This window comes from Strongylocentrotus purpuratus, unplaced genomic scaffold (genome assembly GCF_000002235.5).
Source record: "Strongylocentrotus purpuratus isolate Spur 01 unplaced genomic scaffold, Spur_5.0 spur5_scaffold_17, whole genome shotgun sequence".
Taxonomy (NCBI): domain Eukaryota; kingdom Metazoa; phylum Echinodermata; class Echinoidea; order Camarodonta; family Strongylocentrotidae; genus Strongylocentrotus; species Strongylocentrotus purpuratus.
The window spans coordinates 9,496,395-9,516,054 of record NW_022145602.1 but is presented as its reverse complement, the minus strand read 5'-3'; the positions used below and the strand labels follow the sequence as shown (position 1 = coordinate 9,516,054).

Sequence of the window (19,660 nt, the reverse complement as noted above, 5' to 3'; positions counted from 1 at the left end):
GACCGGGCATGATTATTCCCGGGGGTAGTTTGTCTGAAGTTAATTGTCTATGAGAAAATGTCTGAGGTAGTTGTCCGGCCTGAACAGAAACATCGAATCGATAAATAAGCCAGTTCATAGTTGCAGTCTGAGCATGAGCAGATAAAGGTAATTGCAGACCAAATTGTGAAATACATGGAGACAAAATACTGGATACGTGCCCATGAAAGTTATGTTATCATTCACTTATGCAAAAGCAGTGCACTCCATGATAAACAGGTGGAAGTATTCTTTGAAAAGGGAAAACAAAGGCTATTTATGTAGCATCTCTATCGCTGCAGGAGTGATTATTTCGAAATGTATAAAGTGAGACCTCTTCCTGTTTCGAAGATTTGTGGATATTAGGGGTCATTTGAGACATGTGCTAACCGTGAATCGATCCATTGCTTACCCATATTCACCACCATGATAAGCTTACTGGCCCTGCTCACACTGTTCTGCCCGGAGCAGTTAAATCGGGCCACATTGAACTTGTCCGGCATGTGACGCACGCTGAGCACTGACGTCACAATGGTCTGGGACTGTGGACTCGTCACAATGCTCACATTCTTGTCCATGTAACCCCCGCTTTCGAAGGTGAAATTGGAGTAGGTCCAAGCGATCCTTGGTCGTGGGAAACCACGGGCCTTACACTCTAGACGAAGGGGACCACCGTTGGGAAGCTCCTGCCATCGTATTAATGGTGCAGTTACCAGTTCGACGGGAGCTATGTTGAGAGGAAAACAAAACGAACAACAATTCCTGAAAATGCGTTTATCCTGTAAACCTTTAACCGGTAACTTTATCTCAGATTATGAAACAAAATCCTGGATTGTAGCTCATGCTGCAATTATAATTATAAACCTTTAGGTAAGTCAGGAACTCCATGACTTTTACAAGCCGATCGCCTGTCTGATTACCAATTTATGATTGGAAATCGAAATCAAATTTTGCGTTTTCCAAACGGTTTTCAAAACACTACAGTCTAAATGGGAAAACGAGTATGGTAAAACTGGTCACTCAAAGATATTTACTTTTTGGAGGCACTTCTTGATCATTTAGAAGCTCGATTTTTTTCTTCTTCTAGGGCTTCAATATTAGATAGATAGATAGATAGTTTATTGGTTTCCACGATATCTCCTTTTACAAAGAGTGTAACAACATATTAAAAATGATTATTTTATACATGTACATACAATACCGGTATACACTATTTAGAATATTGTCCATTAAATTTAACTTTAGAGATAAAGTGGCGGAGCCTATGGAAAAGCAGAGCTTGTTGTGGAAAGGCTCCTTAAACTAAAAATGACATAATTAACTAAAGTAAAGTTTATAAAATACAAATATACGCTAAAACAGGGAAAGGGATATTACAGGGATACATGAACCGATACTCACAATTAACTACAAACGACAAGGAAAAGGGAAGGGAATATATCTGCAGCTTATTGAAACAATATTACAATATAGTTTGTTCTCGATATGAGTATATTCTAAACATAGTTGGTATGGTCATACCGTTAGTTACTCATTATAATGAACAAAAGTATACACTTTGGAGACAAGAATAGTCCGGAATCTGGAATGACAATATATGTATTACACCATACAGGCGCGTACACAGGGGGGGGGGGGGTTAAACCCCCCCCCCTTTGGTAAATTTTTGTGTGTAAACCCCCCCCCCCCTAAATTTTCATAAACCCCCCCCCCCCCTTTTGGAGCAAAATGTCAAAGTTTCAAATTTCGATACAAAAAACAAAAAAAAAGTGTCCTCTTACCCCCCCCCCCCCCCCCCACCCCACTGAGCGACTTTTCGGTTGGCTGAGTCGTTGCGGTTTTTTTTGGACTACCAAAAAAAAGAAAAAAGTGTCCGCTTACCCCCCCCCCCCCCCCCCCCCCCCCCCCCCCCCCCCCACTGAGCGACTTTTCGGCCGGCGCGATTTTCAAATTTTCGGGAGCAAAATATTTTGGGCCAGATTTTAACCCCCCCCCCTTGAAAAAATCCTGCGTACGCCCCTGACACCATATCACAGACACGGGGTAGCACGTAGGGCCGTGCATCTCCGATTTAACATTGTTAAACGATGCCTTTACCAAAATTGTTGGATGATGTAGTCTCACGTAATCATTTTATGAAGGGCTTCACTGTTTTTTTTAAAGATTATTTTTATTATTTTTTTTTTCTTGCGGATAGGTGAAGGATGTATTCCAAACCTATTTCTTTTTTTTTATTAGTTCGTAAAAACCTTGGATGATATCAATAATAGCTCCAAGAAGAATTTATATTTGTTTTGCTTCGTTGTTTCTTGTTAGTAATAATATTTCATTGAGATGCTTACGCTTTTTATTTTGCGAATTCATTATGTTACGAATCCTATACATGTCATTATTATGTTAATTTGGTTGGTTTGGGTGAATAATGGGAGCGAAATAAAGCACACCAAGCATGCATGGTAACGCTCGCATTTTTCTTTCTTTTGTTTTCCTGTTAGTTGTATATTCTTTGTTAATGTTGCTTCTTCTTAGTTCATCTTCAAATCTTGAATCTTCTTCTTCGTTTTTTTAAATTTGTTTTAGGGGGGGGGGGGAGGATGAGCGGGGTGAAAAGGGTGCATAGTAATAGGCTTATGTAGAAGATTCTTATAATAATAAATGCGGGCCTGTGCGACGGGAGTTGAGCCCGGGTCCTCTAGTAGCGCATCAAAACACCGCGGCAGGCTCTGACGCAATCCTACGTCATGAACATGATGCCTCGTGCGCAATGCACAGTAGGGCCCCGTCTTACAAAGATTTAATATCAATCGCAACTATGTACATAAGAGATAGGAGACTGCAAACTTGCGATTGATTGGAGGACTTGCAATTGATTTGATCAATCGTAACTCTTTGTAAGACAGGGCCAAGGACATAAGTGTCGTGCAAAAACACTGATTACGTACAGTTGACGTTGATGATCTCTGCGACGTTCTGGTGTCTGCCGTGGAAGAAATACCGGTACTGGCACCTGTAAACTCCTGCGTTCTGGATGTTAGCGTTGATGATTACCATCCTCTCATTGTCGACGACCCAGTAGTCAGGTATCCTGTCTCTGTTCGGATCGTACACCCCGGCTTGTCCACCGATCACTATATTATCCTTACAAAGGAGAAGGAAAATATTGAATTGAACATAAATTGCGTTTTTCCTTGCGTTAATCACTCAATGAATGAAGATAATTATTGATGTGCCATAATATGTTTGTGCAATTTCACTCTCACATGTGCCTAATGAAGGTTGTACGATCATAGTTCAGATCGTACAACCCCACCTAAACACCAATTACTGTATTATTATCCTTACAACATATATATATTATGTAAAGCGCTTTGAGATGGCCTTCGGTCTTGAAAAGCGCTATATAAGAACTAGCTATTATTATTATTATTATAAATAGAAAAAAATATCAAAATGACCAGATATTGCGTCATTCATTGCGCTAATCAACCCAATGAAGACATTTCTAGTGCATGTGCATGTGTTTTTCAATCGCTCATAATGATATACGCTTGTAATAATAACAACGGAACCTTTTCGGCTTCTTGTCAAATTTATGCATGTTTGTTCCCGGGGAGTCTTCGGACGCGCGGGTTCATTCGCCTATGCGGGGTCTTTGTGTCCCTTTTTCGGGGATTAATTGTTCGGTTTACAAAATTCGGATACTGCTTGTTGCTAGGTCGGACACGGCTAGAGCTTGTTCGACCTGGCAATAGGGACTTTTAGATTTGCACGAAGACAATGTGGATTGCTACGGTCGACGTCCTTTTAATGCACTGCCTTGAATGGACGTCACGTATCAGTCCACGACTCCACGCAAATCTAAAAGTCCCTAATAGCATACTAGTGTGTGCGGAGTGAGCGTCGGCGGGGAATTAAAGACCCGTGATCTTACGCGGTCGGGTGCATTCGCACATCTGGGGTCTATCTGGGGGCAGCAATGCGCAAGATTTAATGCACGCAAAAACAAAATTGAGATACTGCCAATGAAAGAAAAAATAAAATAGTGTGTTTTCTGCAAAGAGGAATTGTATTTTTTGGAAAATTAGTTGTTATTTGTTTTCTGGAAATTAATGACGTAAAACATATCAGCCAATCAGGAGACTGGGAAATATCAGTAATAACAGACCTGTTTAGGAAAAAACGCGCGCCGTGCACGTGAGAACAGCATGCATGCAGCGCTAGCGAGTTTTATTTTTTATTCCAGAAAACAAAACAAAAACAAATTCTCCAGAAAACACTTTTTGTTTTAATTCTCCGGAAAACTACAACAAATATTTTGTTTCTCCAGCAAACTTTGTTTTTCTTCCGGTGGCAGTAATGGGATTTCGTACGCAGACGGTGGTCTAGTACTTAATTTGCATTTTTTCTCTCGTTCACAGAATTATTGACTGTTAAATGGCTATGCTCAGCCATTAAGTGAATGGTATGATCCAATTGCATATCACCTTACGGGGGATTGACCCATGATAATTTTGATAAATGGAAGATAGGTTAATGTTAAATATTTATTTCAAAATTTCTGTTTTGCTGAATGTTCATAAAATGACCTCAATAACGGTTTATGGGCAATTCCGTAAAGCCGACCAATACGAACTTATGACGGAAGAAGCAAGGAAAGCGACCATCAAGTATTTAAGATGGCGTTCTTGTTCGAACCGTCATCACTTTCGGGTTGTCAATTCAGGTAAAACGTCGTCACGCCCCCTTCGTGTGACAAACAATAACAATAGAAATCTTGGTGCGTGTACAGAGATAACATCAGGTCAAGTACGAATAAACTAATGGATATAGAATATACTCATCCATCTTGCACTCTTATTGTAAACACGTGGGTTTGTATATTTAAGGCAGAGGCAGCTACAGGATTTTGGTTCAGAAGGGGGCGGCTATTTTCTCGATATGCTATCGAGTAGATAAAAGTGACAAAATCTAACTAAACAAACTAAAATAATCGATGTATTGTTAATTAATTATTGAAAATTGTATTCAATATGTTAAACTATATAATGATATGAAACGGTATAATGACAATGAGGTTGATATTGGATCTGAATTTGCAAAGGACCTTTCAGGATGAAATGGAATAATGGTGGGCGCAATAATTTACTCTAAAATGCTTAAAAAATCAACCAAAAAGGTCTTCAGGTTACTAATTTGAAAAACTATTGTTTCACCTCCCCCGATCTCTGACAAGATCATGAAATCTAGGTTAGGTGCTGAGGAGGTAAAGCATCGTGACCTGAACCTATTATGAGCTTAGCGACGCGGAAAGGGACAAGAGAGGGAATCCCACGCAAGAAGGTGACGTGACATGATTATTTACGCTCGTAAATCTGATTTAAAGATAGAATTGAGTCCTAGTCATGCGATTGTATTGAACACGGAGAACGTGATTTTTATTTCATATACTCATGGTGATTTCCTTTCAGAACAGGCCCCTTAGATTATTTGACATAGTTTCAAAATGTGGCAATGTCACCTTCATCGATAGTTGACACTGCAGGTGCTTATTATTGCTCTAAATAGAGCAATTTTAGTCTTTTTTGTACGATGAATAGTTAACCAAGTTGACGGAGAAAATATGTTGCAAGTTAGATGTCAACAGAATGAATTACTATCTCTGAATTTACTCGTCTTCTTTTAAATGGTGTACTTAGAGAAGTCGTTCAGCAAACACTTTGCTATCTTTTTATTTTTTTTTATATTCAAACTTGGCATCACAAAAACATCACTGTTTACCACCTTTCTTTCGATAAAAGAAATAATAGAAAGTAAAAGACTAACTGAGCTCGTTCTTTTCTTGCATAGCATTCAATACTATGTAGCTTCTAAAACAATCACACTTCTCGACTTTACACAGTTTACATCAATGCTTTAATATGTACTATATCAAATTTTTGTTTAGAGTGTCATCGTATCACCAGAACTTATTTCATCCTTAAAGGTACTACGTCCCATTTGCAAACCAAATATATGAAAAGGTTAAATTCCAACGGCATTTGAAAGATAATACTAATTTAGAACATCCTTTAAAAAAGAGGGCTCGAAAATGTCTTTAAGTGCGAAAATAACGAGTATCAGTTGTCGAATCGACTTAGGAGCTATAGAGCCAGTAATTAACAGTCTGATTTACGGACATTGTACCGAATGGTCGTACGTTTTATGCTGCGCAAAGATTAAATAAGTTTGATTTTGGCCATTACAAGAAGTGGTTTATTGATGAAGACAAATGCTTATATACCCTTTACAGCTAATGTTATGTATGTTATTACCAAAGAAGAAAAACCAGCCAGTCACTCAATAGTGTCTGACAGTGAAGTCTAGCAAGTAAACGGATTTGAATACTAGGAGTAGGACACCGCTTACGTTTGAATTCACAGATAGGATATACATGACATATTCATAATTCCTGCAAAGTTCTACAGAATTTGATGTTGGATGCAAAAGGGACATAGTATATTTAAAGTCTAGTTCGTATATGCTGCGGTAATCCCTCTTTTTTTTTCTCCATATATATATATATATATATTTTTTTTTTTTTTTGGGGGGGGGGGGGGGGGGATCGATGGAAGGGGTGCATGTTCGTGTGCGTATGAGTAAATGTACTAAATAAAATAGCATATGGGGATGAAAGTAGTAGCTGCGCGCAACAATGGTCGTACGCTACTCACTTATCTGTATGTAATAAGATACAAAATGTGAATTTAAGTATGCCCTTACGAACTTTTTAGAAACGCGGTAAACAGCCGCAGTTAACCGCGGAATATGTTAACATGCCTTTTGAAATTGTTCAGCTTTACCTTAATCCAGAAGAGGTTTCCCCCAAAGTTTCCCCTGGCTGGGCATCGTAGAGTCATATTAGCGTCACGATCAATGACTTGATGAGGAGAAGGCATAAGTACTGGTTCTGAAATTGAAACAAAAAGGAAAAATGTTACTTCATTTTTATCATTAGTAGTAGTAGTAGAAGTAGTAATAGTAGTAGAAATGGTAATGTATTAGATGTTGTCGTTGTTGTTGTTGTTGTTTTCTATTAAAAGTGCTAAAAATCAATGTGAATTAATCAGCAATTTTTTTCGGACTGAACAAAAAATGCGTCGGGGCTTTCGAATCACATTCATTGCTTCAATGCCAAATGTGGGGTACAGGAGGATTTTGACAATACCGTTTTAAAAGGCTGCTGGTCAGTCAACCGTGGCAGCTGAGTTATGAAGGTATCATTATACAAAATATTGGTTCCTCCTTAAAATGAAATATATTTCAAGGTCGCACATAAAAATAACCTTTAAATAGGAAATCTACTAAAGTTGGTCTCATTTTTAAAGCCCCACTGTCCTACTTGTAGCTACCTGCTCCCTCTATACACTGTTAGAACAAGTATTACAATTTTTAATCAAGTTGGTTAAAGTTTTAATCAACCACGGATTACCAGGTGAATCACACAATCGTTGGTTAAACTTTAACCAACAGCCTGTTGATTAAGATTTAACCTGTGGTTGATTAAAAATTTTAATCAATTATTGGTTTAAAAAAATTGCTCAATGTTGGTTAAAATGGTGTTGATTAAACTTTAACCATTTGTTGATTAAAAATTTAATCTTTTGTTGGTTATTTATGCTTTGTTTGGGGCTGATTCACATGATGTTGGTTAAACTTACATGGGTCGTTGGTTAAAATTGTAACCATTGAAGGTTAATTCTTTTTTGATTCACACGATGTTGGTTAAACTTTAGTGGGTTGTTGGTTACAGTTATAACCACTGTTGGTTAAACTTACGGGGGTTTGGAGGTCTTATCCTCGTGTTTGCAGGTAAGAAATTGTTTAATATGATTATCACCAATGCTAAGATTGTAAGGAAGAAGTGAAATAAGGTTCTTGCTCGAATCCGGGCTCAAATTAAAAACGCTTTGTGTCCCGGCCCGTAGGTTGTAGCTCAGCCAGTAAGTGTAACGGATGACCTACCCAAATTGCATGCATAAAGGCGTTTCACTTTATGATGACATCTTATTTTATATTTAATTGTTTTAAACAATTAGATACAATTAGATTTAAAAAACTAGATTTGTAATACTTGTTTGGAACAAGTATAGGTGGGCTGATGCAACAAAAAATTGAGACAAGATAAAGGGCACATTTGAGATTTCTTATTGTCTCAGCTACAACATACTCGAAGTTCAGCGTAAACGAAGCTAAAACGACGTAGATATTGCTCGCGAAAGACGAAACTGTAGAATCCAGTTTTGAGAAGAAGTCATGTCCTATAGAGAATACACGCAAAATGTGAAAAATTGACATGCGTCCTTTAATCGCAAAAATACGCCATGATGCCTTTGTCAAAATGAAAAATAATAGTAACTGTATTTGTAGAAAATTGTCTCAGCTAGATCATATCAAAATTTGGAAGAAAATCGATGATTATTTACAGAGATACAATCAATTTTCCATAAATATGCTGACGTCATAATATGCAAATTGGAATTTTGAGTTCGGAGGCCATTATGATGAGGTCATGAGTTAATTGAGGGTCAAATGAGACATGAAATCATATCTCCGATTCATACTCTATCAGAATTTGACCCAAAAATTGGGGTCACCTCGCATCCTAAAGAGCTACAATGGATCTTGTATAGGCATGTTTTTGCCCATATATGCTACATGTATGTATTACAAGAGCTCGCGCGCACGGAAATTTATGTTAAACGGTCGATCATTTCATTGTTGATAGTCATAAAGAGACAAACATGGTATCAATTTGTTTGTAAAAGTATGTGGAATATTATGAAAGAAAAAAAATGGCCATTCTATTTTGTGTAATAGTTTAACGCGCGAAACACGCGCGCGCATGCACGTGTGCGCGATTTTTTATAAAATGCTTAGAATGGCCTAAAACGTATGCAAAATGATTTTGAGACGATTTTGAGCATTTAAAAATTTTGCGCGCGCATTGACGCGCGGACGTACGCGCACGCGCGCGTTATTTGACCTGAAATTGACTGGACGGATATTGACCTTGATCATGATAAATATGAATGAGAAATAGCTTTTGGTTATGAAGATATGATCATGAGTTGTTTTTCGTAAAATTTTACAAAATGGCGCCTAGATGACGTCATCAGTGAAGGTCAATGTTGAAAACATTATTGTGCTTTGTACATATGCCTAGCCTATACATATGTGTGCCAAATTTGAAGGCATTTGATTGAGCCATTTTCAAGTAATCGTGCTTACAAAAAAGTGGTTAGATGTAAGAAAAATAAATAAATAAATAAAGGCAATTCTAACGAAATTATAAGGTGGTCTGTACGTTATACAGCCCACCTGATAAGATTATTATTCATGCATGCAATTTGGGTAGGTGATCCGTAATAGGCCTACACTTCTCCTTCTGTAATTGGGTCTGCCTCCTTCACGGTTGAAGATTCTTGCAGACTGATGAGTGTGTGTGTGCTTACGAGAGAGCCAGGTGCACGGTGCAAGTAAAATGTTACTTATTGGTTGAGCTACGTACAGCCTACGGGACACAAATCGTTTTTGATTTGAGCAAGAACCTTATTTCACTTCTTTCTTACAATCTTAGAATTGATGATGATAATATTAAAATAAATTCTTACCTGAAAACACGGAGATAAGACCGTCCAAACCCCCATTTCTCAGGTCCTCGCGACAACCGCGTAAACTGCATGTACTTTGCATGTACTTTGTACGTCGAGCGATCGCTAGCTACGCGCTTCGATATCGTTCCGTTGGGTCACGTGACCAGTACTTTAATCAACATTGATTAAACTTTAACCGGAAGGGGGCTATCATTACTGTCGGAAATTTTGTTTTTAATCCATGCTGGGTTACAATTTTTGCCAACGACTTAGACTTAACCAACATAGGTTAAAAGGAATAATTTTGATCAACACTGTTTTTAACCAACGCAAGATTAAAAGTAAATTTTAATCAACACTACATTTTTAACCATGGTTGAGCGTTTTTTAATCAACAATTTTTTAACCCGCAGTTTTTTAATACTTGTTTTAACAGTGTATAGAAAACTTCCCCAATCGGTGCCTGTTGTTCCCCCATGATCCTCTTTTTCTTATGTTAGTTGAGAGCTGAGTTAATGAGATAGCCACCTGTCAGTGGTCTGTGTGGTCTAATCCCTTCTGGCCAAGTAGTATTGACGGTCATTAACTGACTCGGAATACTCACGTGGAAACACCTTAAACGTGGTGCTGGCTAGCCCGAAAGCCGGTGCTTGCATGCGGCAGCCATACCGCCCCGAGTCCATCGGCCTTGCGTTCTGTATGAACAGGGAACTGATGGTCGCATCTTCCAATTGTGTCTGCTCGATGTCGATGACGTACTTGTTCCCGTCGAAGATGCGACGCCCGTTGAACGTCCATTCGACCTCGGGAGGTGTCCGGTACCAACTCGCCCGGCACTTGATTTCGTACTCTCGCCCCGGTGGCCCTTCTATTCCGCCTTGTGGTGAGACCGTAATAACTGTAATAGAAATGTCGAATCGCTAGGTAAAGGATAAACAGCTAAGGGCATATATCTTTTTATTTTGCTATCCATTCCTCAATATTAAGAACAACTTTCTTTACCTATGGAAGCCTCATCACTGTATCAGTATCTTTGCTCTTATTCCTGTGAGCCCTGCAATTATCACTACCCGAGCCATTACTAGATAGCAATTTAAACCCGGGTGAAGAGTGGGAAATGTGGACTAATGTATACTGTCGGGCTTGGATTTAGAGTCAAGTGAATAAACTACTATACCACGAAATCTCCACGACCACACACACCAATATAATATATGTTTAGATCAATATAATTAATATAATGTATTAATATAATCCAAATAAAAATAAAAATGTATGGGTTTAGCCCTCTATATGATCATATAAACATGTGAGTATTTTGGTCGTCGTTGTTTCATCTATATATGAAAAGTTAACTTCAAAAGTTTATGTATCTTTTTCTTCATAGAAAAAGTAACCAAATAAATTGCTTTTGGTTCATCCATCCATGGCACTCCTTTGCATTGAGTAACATTACAAAAAGAATGATTTTCAAATCAAAGCGTCCAAAGTTGGACCTTGCTGAAGTTGACTCTGTCCATCGCTTTGTAGAAAGTCGAGTGTCAACCCCTAGGTTTCATATAAAGCATCTTATTATTGATAGTTATGTAAAAAAACTAAACTAATCTAGTTTTGTTAGTAAATGAACATTCAAAGGTCCAAGTTTCTGCATTTCATTATTTGAAATTAAATTGTAAATATCTGTTTTCGTCTTCTTTTTTAACTCGAGAAACATGGTGCTTTTTACAGGATAAAGAGGATGACATTCGGCACTCTATACATCGGCAGACTCTTTTCAGTCATTTAAAGGTAAATCTAACTTTGATATGAAACTACCCTAGAGGAAAGCAACCAAAACATATTGAGTAGCAGACTGGTAAAAAATTGAATCAATCGGGAAAAAAGAGAAAGTTGTGATTTTTGTTAAAGTTGCAATCACTACTGTACAGGTATGGGATCTTCGAATTGGCTGAATAGGTAATGTCTCATTTATGAAGTGGCGGATAGATTTCCCATTTGTTCCAACGCAAAACCTGACTAAAATCTATAGGACCTATAATAATATGATATCCATTATAAATTGTGACTAAAAAGTATCCCAAGGAATGATGAGGCACTTAGGAGAAAAACATAAATTATTGATATTTTTTTACACGGCAAACGGGAGATTTTTTCCGTAACTACGTCACTTTCCAATGAACAAACTGCCAATGTGAGATCTGCGTGGACTTAGTGATCTCATATTTCAAACATTATTTTTTTCTTAAAGGGAAAGTCCACCCCCAAAATAAGTTTGTTTCGATAGAGGCAGAATAATAAGAAAATCAGGTGAGTGAAAGTTTGAGCAAATTCTGAATGAAAATAAGAAAGTTATGAATTATTGAAGTTGTGATCAATCAAATACAAATTGGCAACTCTGTGACTTATTATACGAGCTCTCCTTCATTTGCTTTGTGCATAATATTCCATAAAATCATGTTTTCTTCGTTATTGATGACGGAATATATATTTGTTCCTTGCAGGGGGAGTATAGAAACATATTTGCAATTATTATGTTTAGGGTGCATGTATGGTTGAAATTTTTCTTGAGGGAAAATGAAAATTTTAGATTTTTTTAGTACTGAGCAAATGGAAGTTGAGCTCGCATGATACGTCATAGAGTTGCCAATTTGTGTTTGATTGATCACAACTTCAAAAATCCTAACTTCCTTATTTTTAATCGGAATTTGCTCAAACTTTCACTGACTTGTTTTTCTCATTTTTCTACTCCTATTAAAACTGACTTAATTTCAGGGTGGACTTCCCCTTTAACATTGGTCCGATTTATTTCAAACTTCGCCATAATATTCATCTTATTATTCTGCTTTCATAGACATGAATTTATTACGAGGGTTGGATTGCCCTATACGTGGGCTTTCAGGTTGGCGTTCTTGTGAAAAACCAAAAATATTGGTTGCATTAAAAACATCACTGGTTATTTAGTTTCAAATATAACGCAACCCCCTTTTTTGTCTTGTAGTACTTAACAACAACCAAAAAAAAAAGCTGTGAAAATATTCAGACCCACCTGTTGGTTGTTGCATGTATTGTGACGTCACAAAGTTGGATCCAAGATAAACATGGAGTAAGAACGATAGAAGGATTTGTGACGTCATGGTGCCCTGTCAACCGGAAGAGAATTGAAACGAAATGAAAGAAAATTAGGTAGTTATTGCTAAAATATATGTTAGCACTTTTAATGTTCTTTATACTTTTAAATCTTCATAGAGCAACGTTAATGTGTGAACTATAAATACAGGCCTGTTTTTTCATGATCTTTACTGGGATTATCGGTGTAAAATTTTCATTACACATATATATAATATAGTATGTTTGCCCGAGGAAACTGCTATGCTCGTAGGGCATATAGCTACGATTAGTCTCATTAGACAACGCCCCCTATCGTCGGATTAAATATCAAGGATTGTTGTTATAGGCGTATGTTGTCATGCATGATGACGAGTGTAGCGAACCATATATTTTGGCTTAGTTTCTTATGACTGCTTAGCACACCCCCTGCAACAAGGTGGAACATTCTAAGAAATTGACAGTGTATATGTAAAATGTTCAGGATTAATGTAAGACGTAAATCGTCCAATCCTGATGACTCCAATGCATTTCTATATCACAATGGCTGCCTTGACGTCATTAACAGCTGATTGGCTAGTTTAGTAGTGACGTTGAGCGAGATACGTTTGCCTTGCAGCAGATCAAGGCAGCGAAAATGAGACTACTGGAGCTATATGCGGGGACCAGCGGTAGTAGAGCGACTTCCGAAGCGGGGGGGGGGGGGGGGCACCAACAAAAAGGGCGATTTCCTGAGAAAAAAGGGGAAACCTACAAAGGAAAATTTCAATGCGAAAATATACAATCTTTTAGTTTTTTAGTATACACAATGTACCCATACATTGCGATTGCTATTATCAGGGATTATTTCAATATTCGTTTTTCTTTATACACCTCACAAGATATTGCTTAAGCATCATAGTTTGCAATTGGGTGTGATGGTCTGAAATTTATTTGCGAGCGAGAATTTTTTTTTGTCCGATCCCAGTTTGAAAAATTACATCTTTTAAAGAGGAAACATCTTTTAAAGAGGAAAAATACAATCCTCATGGGGTTATAAACACATTCTCATAACGAAAGACTAAAAAGGCCTTTGATAAGTGTCATAATTATATCATCTATAAATGCGATCGAGCGTAGCGAGCGAGCTTTGGGGAGATTGCTCCTAGTCGCTTGAAATTAGGGCCGCATTTAATGATGAGAGGAAAATGGGACACTTGTCGAAAGGATAGGACACTTATTAAAAAAGGAAAGGAGCACGTATCAAAGTACAAAGGGTTATTATCAGAGGTAAAAATGGGGCACTTCTCACACCTACAAAAATAGGCATTCACCAGGGATGGAAAAAGGTACTTATGGAATGGGAAATGGGTATTTGTCGAGGGAAAATGGGCACCCACCAGATTTTGATTGGTGCATCTATAAGAGTTGAAAAGGGGCATTTATTAAAAGGATAGGTCCCTTATTAGAAAGGAAAAGAGGCACGTATCATTGTTAAATAGGAAATTATCAGAGAAGAAAAGGGACACTTATCGAACCTTAAAAGTGGCACTAACCAGATATGAAAAGGGGCACTTGTGTAAAAGGAAAATGTGTATTAGTTGAGAGAAAGGGGCATCTATCAGATTTTAATTGGGGCATTTTTCGGAGGTGAAAGGGGGCTTTTTGTAAAAGGGAGAAGTGGCTCTTATTACAAATATAAAGATGCACACGTAAAAAAAAAACGGAGCACCCATCACAGATGGAAAAGGGGATAATTATGAAAAGGAGAAGGGGTACTTGGACGTTGTCTAAGAAGGTAAAAGATCATTTATTAGAAAGGAAAAAGGGCACGTGTCAAAATAAAAGGGGCAAATATTACAGGTGAAAAGAAACATTCATCAGAGATTAAAAGAACGCTTAAGAGGAGGGGAAGGTGCACTTGTCAAAGCAAAACGACTATCTTTCACATTTGAACAGGGGCATTTACTTGGGATGAAAATGGGCACTTATAAGAATGGAAAATGGACACTAATTGCAAAGGCAAAAGGTACAGCAGTCCGCTCGTGAAGCCTTGAAATAAAGATGTTTTTGGTAAAAAAAAAATCTTACGGGTAGGCATATTTCTACAAATCAAAGATGTTACCCATATTGGCCCGAATTCACAAAGGAGGTTTGTCGACAAACCTAGGTTTATGTGTGCCATATGACGCGTTTCGACGCGTTTCAAACCAAGGTTTGTGATTCGGGACTTAAGTACGAAATCATTGCAGCTTTGTGATGAACACGCAAGTGAGTTATTGCCAAATACTTGTCTTGTAGCGGTCAGTAAGTAATTTCATGAACGCAATTTTACCATTCATAGCTCAAATATCTCTAGTACATATTGCGTTATAATGTATCATGATGATTAACAAAAAATAATCCCTATTTTAGTCCCACAATTCCCTCTCTCTGTCTTTCTCTCTCTACATATGTGCCGGCATGTGTCTCTATCTCTTCCCCAGTGTTGTTTCTTCCACATCTCCGCAACGAAATTCTACACGCACTGACACAAAAGAGGAAGCAGATTACTCACAAACAATTCCCCGTTCGTGTAATACCAGGTGCTAACAGGGGTACAGATTTCCCCTCTTATTGCCTAAATTCAAGGCCAATGGGGTTTTCGACCAGCACATTAATGAAGATGATTTGGGCCTAGTCTAGGGCATGCAAGCCGACCTCAATTTCCTTATTATTTCGTTTGTAACTCTTAAATGTTAATTTATTTTAATTAAAAATCATATGCATGGTCAGGCCTTGTCTACACAAATACAGAATCAAGGAACTGCAATATCAATAACGGAGGTAAAACTCACTTGGTCTGGAATTCAGTCTATATTTTAGAGACCTCTCTGAGTCAGAGACACAATGTATATGGTTTGGTCCCTACAGTTTTGCCAGGGCCTGTTCCAGTTTGCCCTTGGTGTGCACTAGTTTAAAGCCTAGATTACCTTTATTTTTACAAGCAACTCAAAACGATAGAGCAAAAGTCACATTCTGTGAAACCTAGGGGTGATTCGCAAAGACTAAGATCGACTTAAGTTGGACTAGAACTATGGCATGACATTCAGACCACTGGTTGCTCGCACCATTGGTCTCTCAAGGGACGTCACAAATCTACAGAATTTAAATTTTTGATAGTTCATTGTTGAGGGAAAAAAAGGTACTCACATTGAAAAATTGAGTTACATTTAAGACTTGGACCTATACTACGGTACGCGATACAGCCCTTAAAAATTCTTGAACCAGAAGTTAAATTAGAGGGAAGAAATCTTAGAAATCATGATCTTTACATAATTTATTTTTTATTCATCAAAATTCGACAAAAAATGTAAATTGTGTAGATTTGTGACCTTGAGAAACCAATGCAGGAATGATTACAATAACTAGTGGCATGAACGGCCTGCCATAGTTCAAGTCCAACTTAAGTCGATCTTAGTCTTTGTGAAACACTCTCCTGTTTATAAAGACCACTCAAAGGGAGACAAGAAAAAGCGGTCGAAAATGTATGTCCAAGTTTCCTAGGTACAGTCGGACAGTCAACCTGTCCGAAACGTCGAGTCTACTCTCCTGCTCCTGCTCTGCAACTCTACTCAACTCTCCAACTCAATCCAGTCTTCTACTCAAACCTCTCATCCTATCTACAACTTTCTGGTTTACAGTCCTTTTCAGGACTATACTCACTTCTGAAAGATACTCTTCCTTCCAACCTCCACTTTCTCGCCTTTCTATTTTCACTTCTATTTTCTATCCACTTTCCTTAGTCCTTCTAGGACTTTACACATGGTGTACCGTAAACCTCTACCGTGATTATTCATACCACCATGCAAACCTTCAAACATCATCTCTTTCCTAGGTACGTTTTTCAATGGCAAACACAATTCAAGGGAAACAGAAAATCAGGTTTGGAGAGATTCATGGTCCTTCTATACAGGTTGTCGTTTAAGCAGGATTCTGTAGGCGTAGTTGTAAAGAATGATTAACGGGGTCTCAGTCATATATAAATACTATCACATGCATGGCCAAGAAAACGCGTATAAGGGGTGTAAAGGGTTATTTTTTAAAAAAATTTTTATTGAACGCGGTGCCGCGTTAAGGGATTAAAAATCGTCCATTTCAAGAAAAAAAGGTACTTTTTCAAAATCCTGCTGTACGCGTGTATTTTTTGTAGATTCCGACTCCGAATTGAAAGCTGTTCGGGAGGCCGGTTGACTATGAATTTTGGTTACGTCAGCTTGCTAATGTAAAAACACATAAAGAAGCCCAATTGCTTCACGTACCAGCATGTGACATAATTATGTATGATGGCTGTGCATTAAACCCATTTGGAAGTGTACATGTTGATGGTATTGCTTCTCTGTTGAAATACATTTTAAGCTTGTAAATTTCACATCAGAAGCGCAATTTGATTTATTTTACATTGTTAAAGATGAAGTTGAGTTCTGGTCATGCGATTGCATTGTGAAAGAAACGGTGTGGAATCGACCAGAAAAGGTTGATCATCTAGCATATAAGATTTTGTGTGTATTGCAAGGTTATGGAATCATCAAAATGATAAGAAATTTGGCCAAGTCTTGGTAAAGTTACAAACACTGTACATAGAAAGATGTACACGAACACGTGGCGTAAAATCCGACCCTGGATCTTTACGATGTTACATGACATATTTAGAATATGAAGGCATTTGAAGAGCCATGCTTTTCAGGGAACATGTCTTATCTGATGTTCTTCCACACTTGCATAATAAGAGAGATAACGCTCACAAATTATTTTTCACCTCTTCCAAGAACTCAACCTTCTCTTTAACAACTTAAATGGTAATCCCTCTTGCCCTTTAAAATGACCAAGGGGTTACAACTTTACAATACTTGTTTTGTGAAATATCCGTTTAGGGTGTGACTTCGGGGAATCTTCATTTATGATGTATTTTGGATTCAGAAGAAATCCTGGCTTAAGGGGTGTCTCGAAAACCTGTGGTCACGCTTACTTACATAATTTCTACATACTACGACCCCTGGGGATCACGCAGTTTAATTTGACCAATTATATTACCAATTTTCTTAAACCCGTTTGATAAAGAGAAGAAATTATGAAACAACACATTCTGAAGGATGGAATGAGTAGGAGAATCGTTAACAAATTTGGTATTAAAATCGGGGTAATTTTTGGATGCCCTGTCAAAATTGGTTAATGTTGAGTCCTATGAAGAGCCTTCATTTTCATGAACGTTATTTTTTATTTTGTTGTGTTTTAGTGTTTTTTTAAATTTATATCCCAACACCCAATACATAAAGATAATAGATTACCTTCGATACATGATTTATAATGTAATGTGATTTTATCAAACACAGCCAACATATATATACAACCCCCTGCTATTGGAACAGCATACTGTGATATTTTATCATGACACTAAATAGGGAACATTTAACTATCCTTTATATCCTTAAAGGGGAAGTCCACCCTGAAATTAAGTTAGTTTCAATAGGAGTAGAAAAATGAGAGAAACAAGTCAGTGAAAGTTTGAGCAAATTCCGATTAAAAATAAGGAAGTTAGGATTTTTGAAGTTGTGACCAATCAAACACAAATTGGCAACTCTATGACGTATCATGCGAGCTCGACTTCAATTTGCTCAGTACTAAAAAACTCTAAAATTTTCATTTTCCCTCAAGAAAAATTTCAACCATACATGCACCCTAAATATAATAATTGCAAATATGTTTCTATACTCCCCCTGCAAGGAACAAATATATATTCCGTCATCAATAACGAAGAAAACATGATTTTATGGAATATTATGCACAAAGCAAATGAAGGAGAGCTCGTATAATAAGTCACAGAGTTGCCAATTTGTATTTGATTGATCACAACTTCAATAATTCATAACTTTCTTATTTTCATTCAGAATTTGCTCAAACTTCCACTCACCTGATTTTCTTATTATTCTGCCTCTATCGAAACAAACTTATTTTGGGGGTGGACTTTCCCTTTAAACAACACACACACACACACACACACGCACACATACACACGCATTTACTGGCCCACACCCCTAAAGATCAAATACAAATCTTGTACTAAAAATAAATTTTGAATGAATATCAATAGCAATGTAGAAATCCCCTGGGAGCCTTTAATGCGTTACTAGGGTGTTGCCTCCTCTTATTCGTGGAAAACAATCAAGGTGATTCGTTCCACCTTCGCTTACATGCTTGAAATCATGAAGTGTTACATCTTTGCACCTTCCGACCTCCTTTATTTGAGGTCAGAAGACAAAATACCACGTAAAAAACTAGCGATTGAGGTTTGTTACTATTGCCATGGTGAGTTTTGAATAGAAATGAATTGAAGAGGAATTCAGTATCATCGCAAGGAAAGTACATGCGTCGTATATAGAAATACAGAGTAAAATACTATTCTATGTACACTTCGACATACAGGGACGTTATGACTTTCTTTTTTCAATCGGATATTGCTCAAAATTTCACTAATTTGCTCTTCTCATGTTTTGCTTTTATTAAAATCCAGACAATATCAGGGTGGAATTCCCTTTTCATATCAATAGAGCTTGTAGAGTATGTTCGCTGTTCTTCATCAGCAACAATATTCTTATAAAAAAAAACTGGGTTCTCAGAAATGATTTTGTAGATGTATAAAGCGATTATGTTCGAAGAGCATGGGATTTTTCTCGTCAAACGGTAGCCTGTATACCGCGATTATAATAAAAGATTATGGTAATGTTCTCATCAAATGCTTTAATTGCATACGTCCGTCTTCCAATGACAAATTTGCGCACTTATCGAGATATTCTTTGATTGATCACGATTTTTTTTTTTCTTTCTAAATCTCTTTCTCTGACAAAAAATAAATAAAATCGTTTCTTATTATTATGTAATGTATAGCG

The 19,660-nt window shown here is 37.4% G+C and overlaps 1 protein-coding gene across 1 annotated transcript in view; it reads right to left on the bottom strand.

The window, feature by feature from the left end:
* LOC115925185 (hemicentin-2-like) overlaps positions 1 to 19,660 on the bottom strand; it is a 37,695-nt gene that overhangs the window by 2,156 nt on the left and 15,879 nt on the right. The window contains exons 2-6 of the mRNA XM_030988650.1: positions 12,697 to 12,790; positions 10,255 to 10,548; positions 6,858 to 6,964; positions 2,961 to 3,156; positions 431 to 745 (exon numbers count right to left, since the gene is read on the bottom strand). Coding sequence (XP_030844510.1) covers positions 431 to 745; positions 2,961 to 3,156; positions 6,858 to 6,964; positions 10,255 to 10,548; positions 12,697 to 12,784 — 1,000 coding nt within the window. The 5' untranslated portion in view covers positions 12,785 to 12,790. The remainder of the gene's footprint in view (positions 1 to 430; positions 746 to 2,960; positions 3,157 to 6,857; positions 6,965 to 10,254; positions 10,549 to 12,696; positions 12,791 to 19,660) is intronic.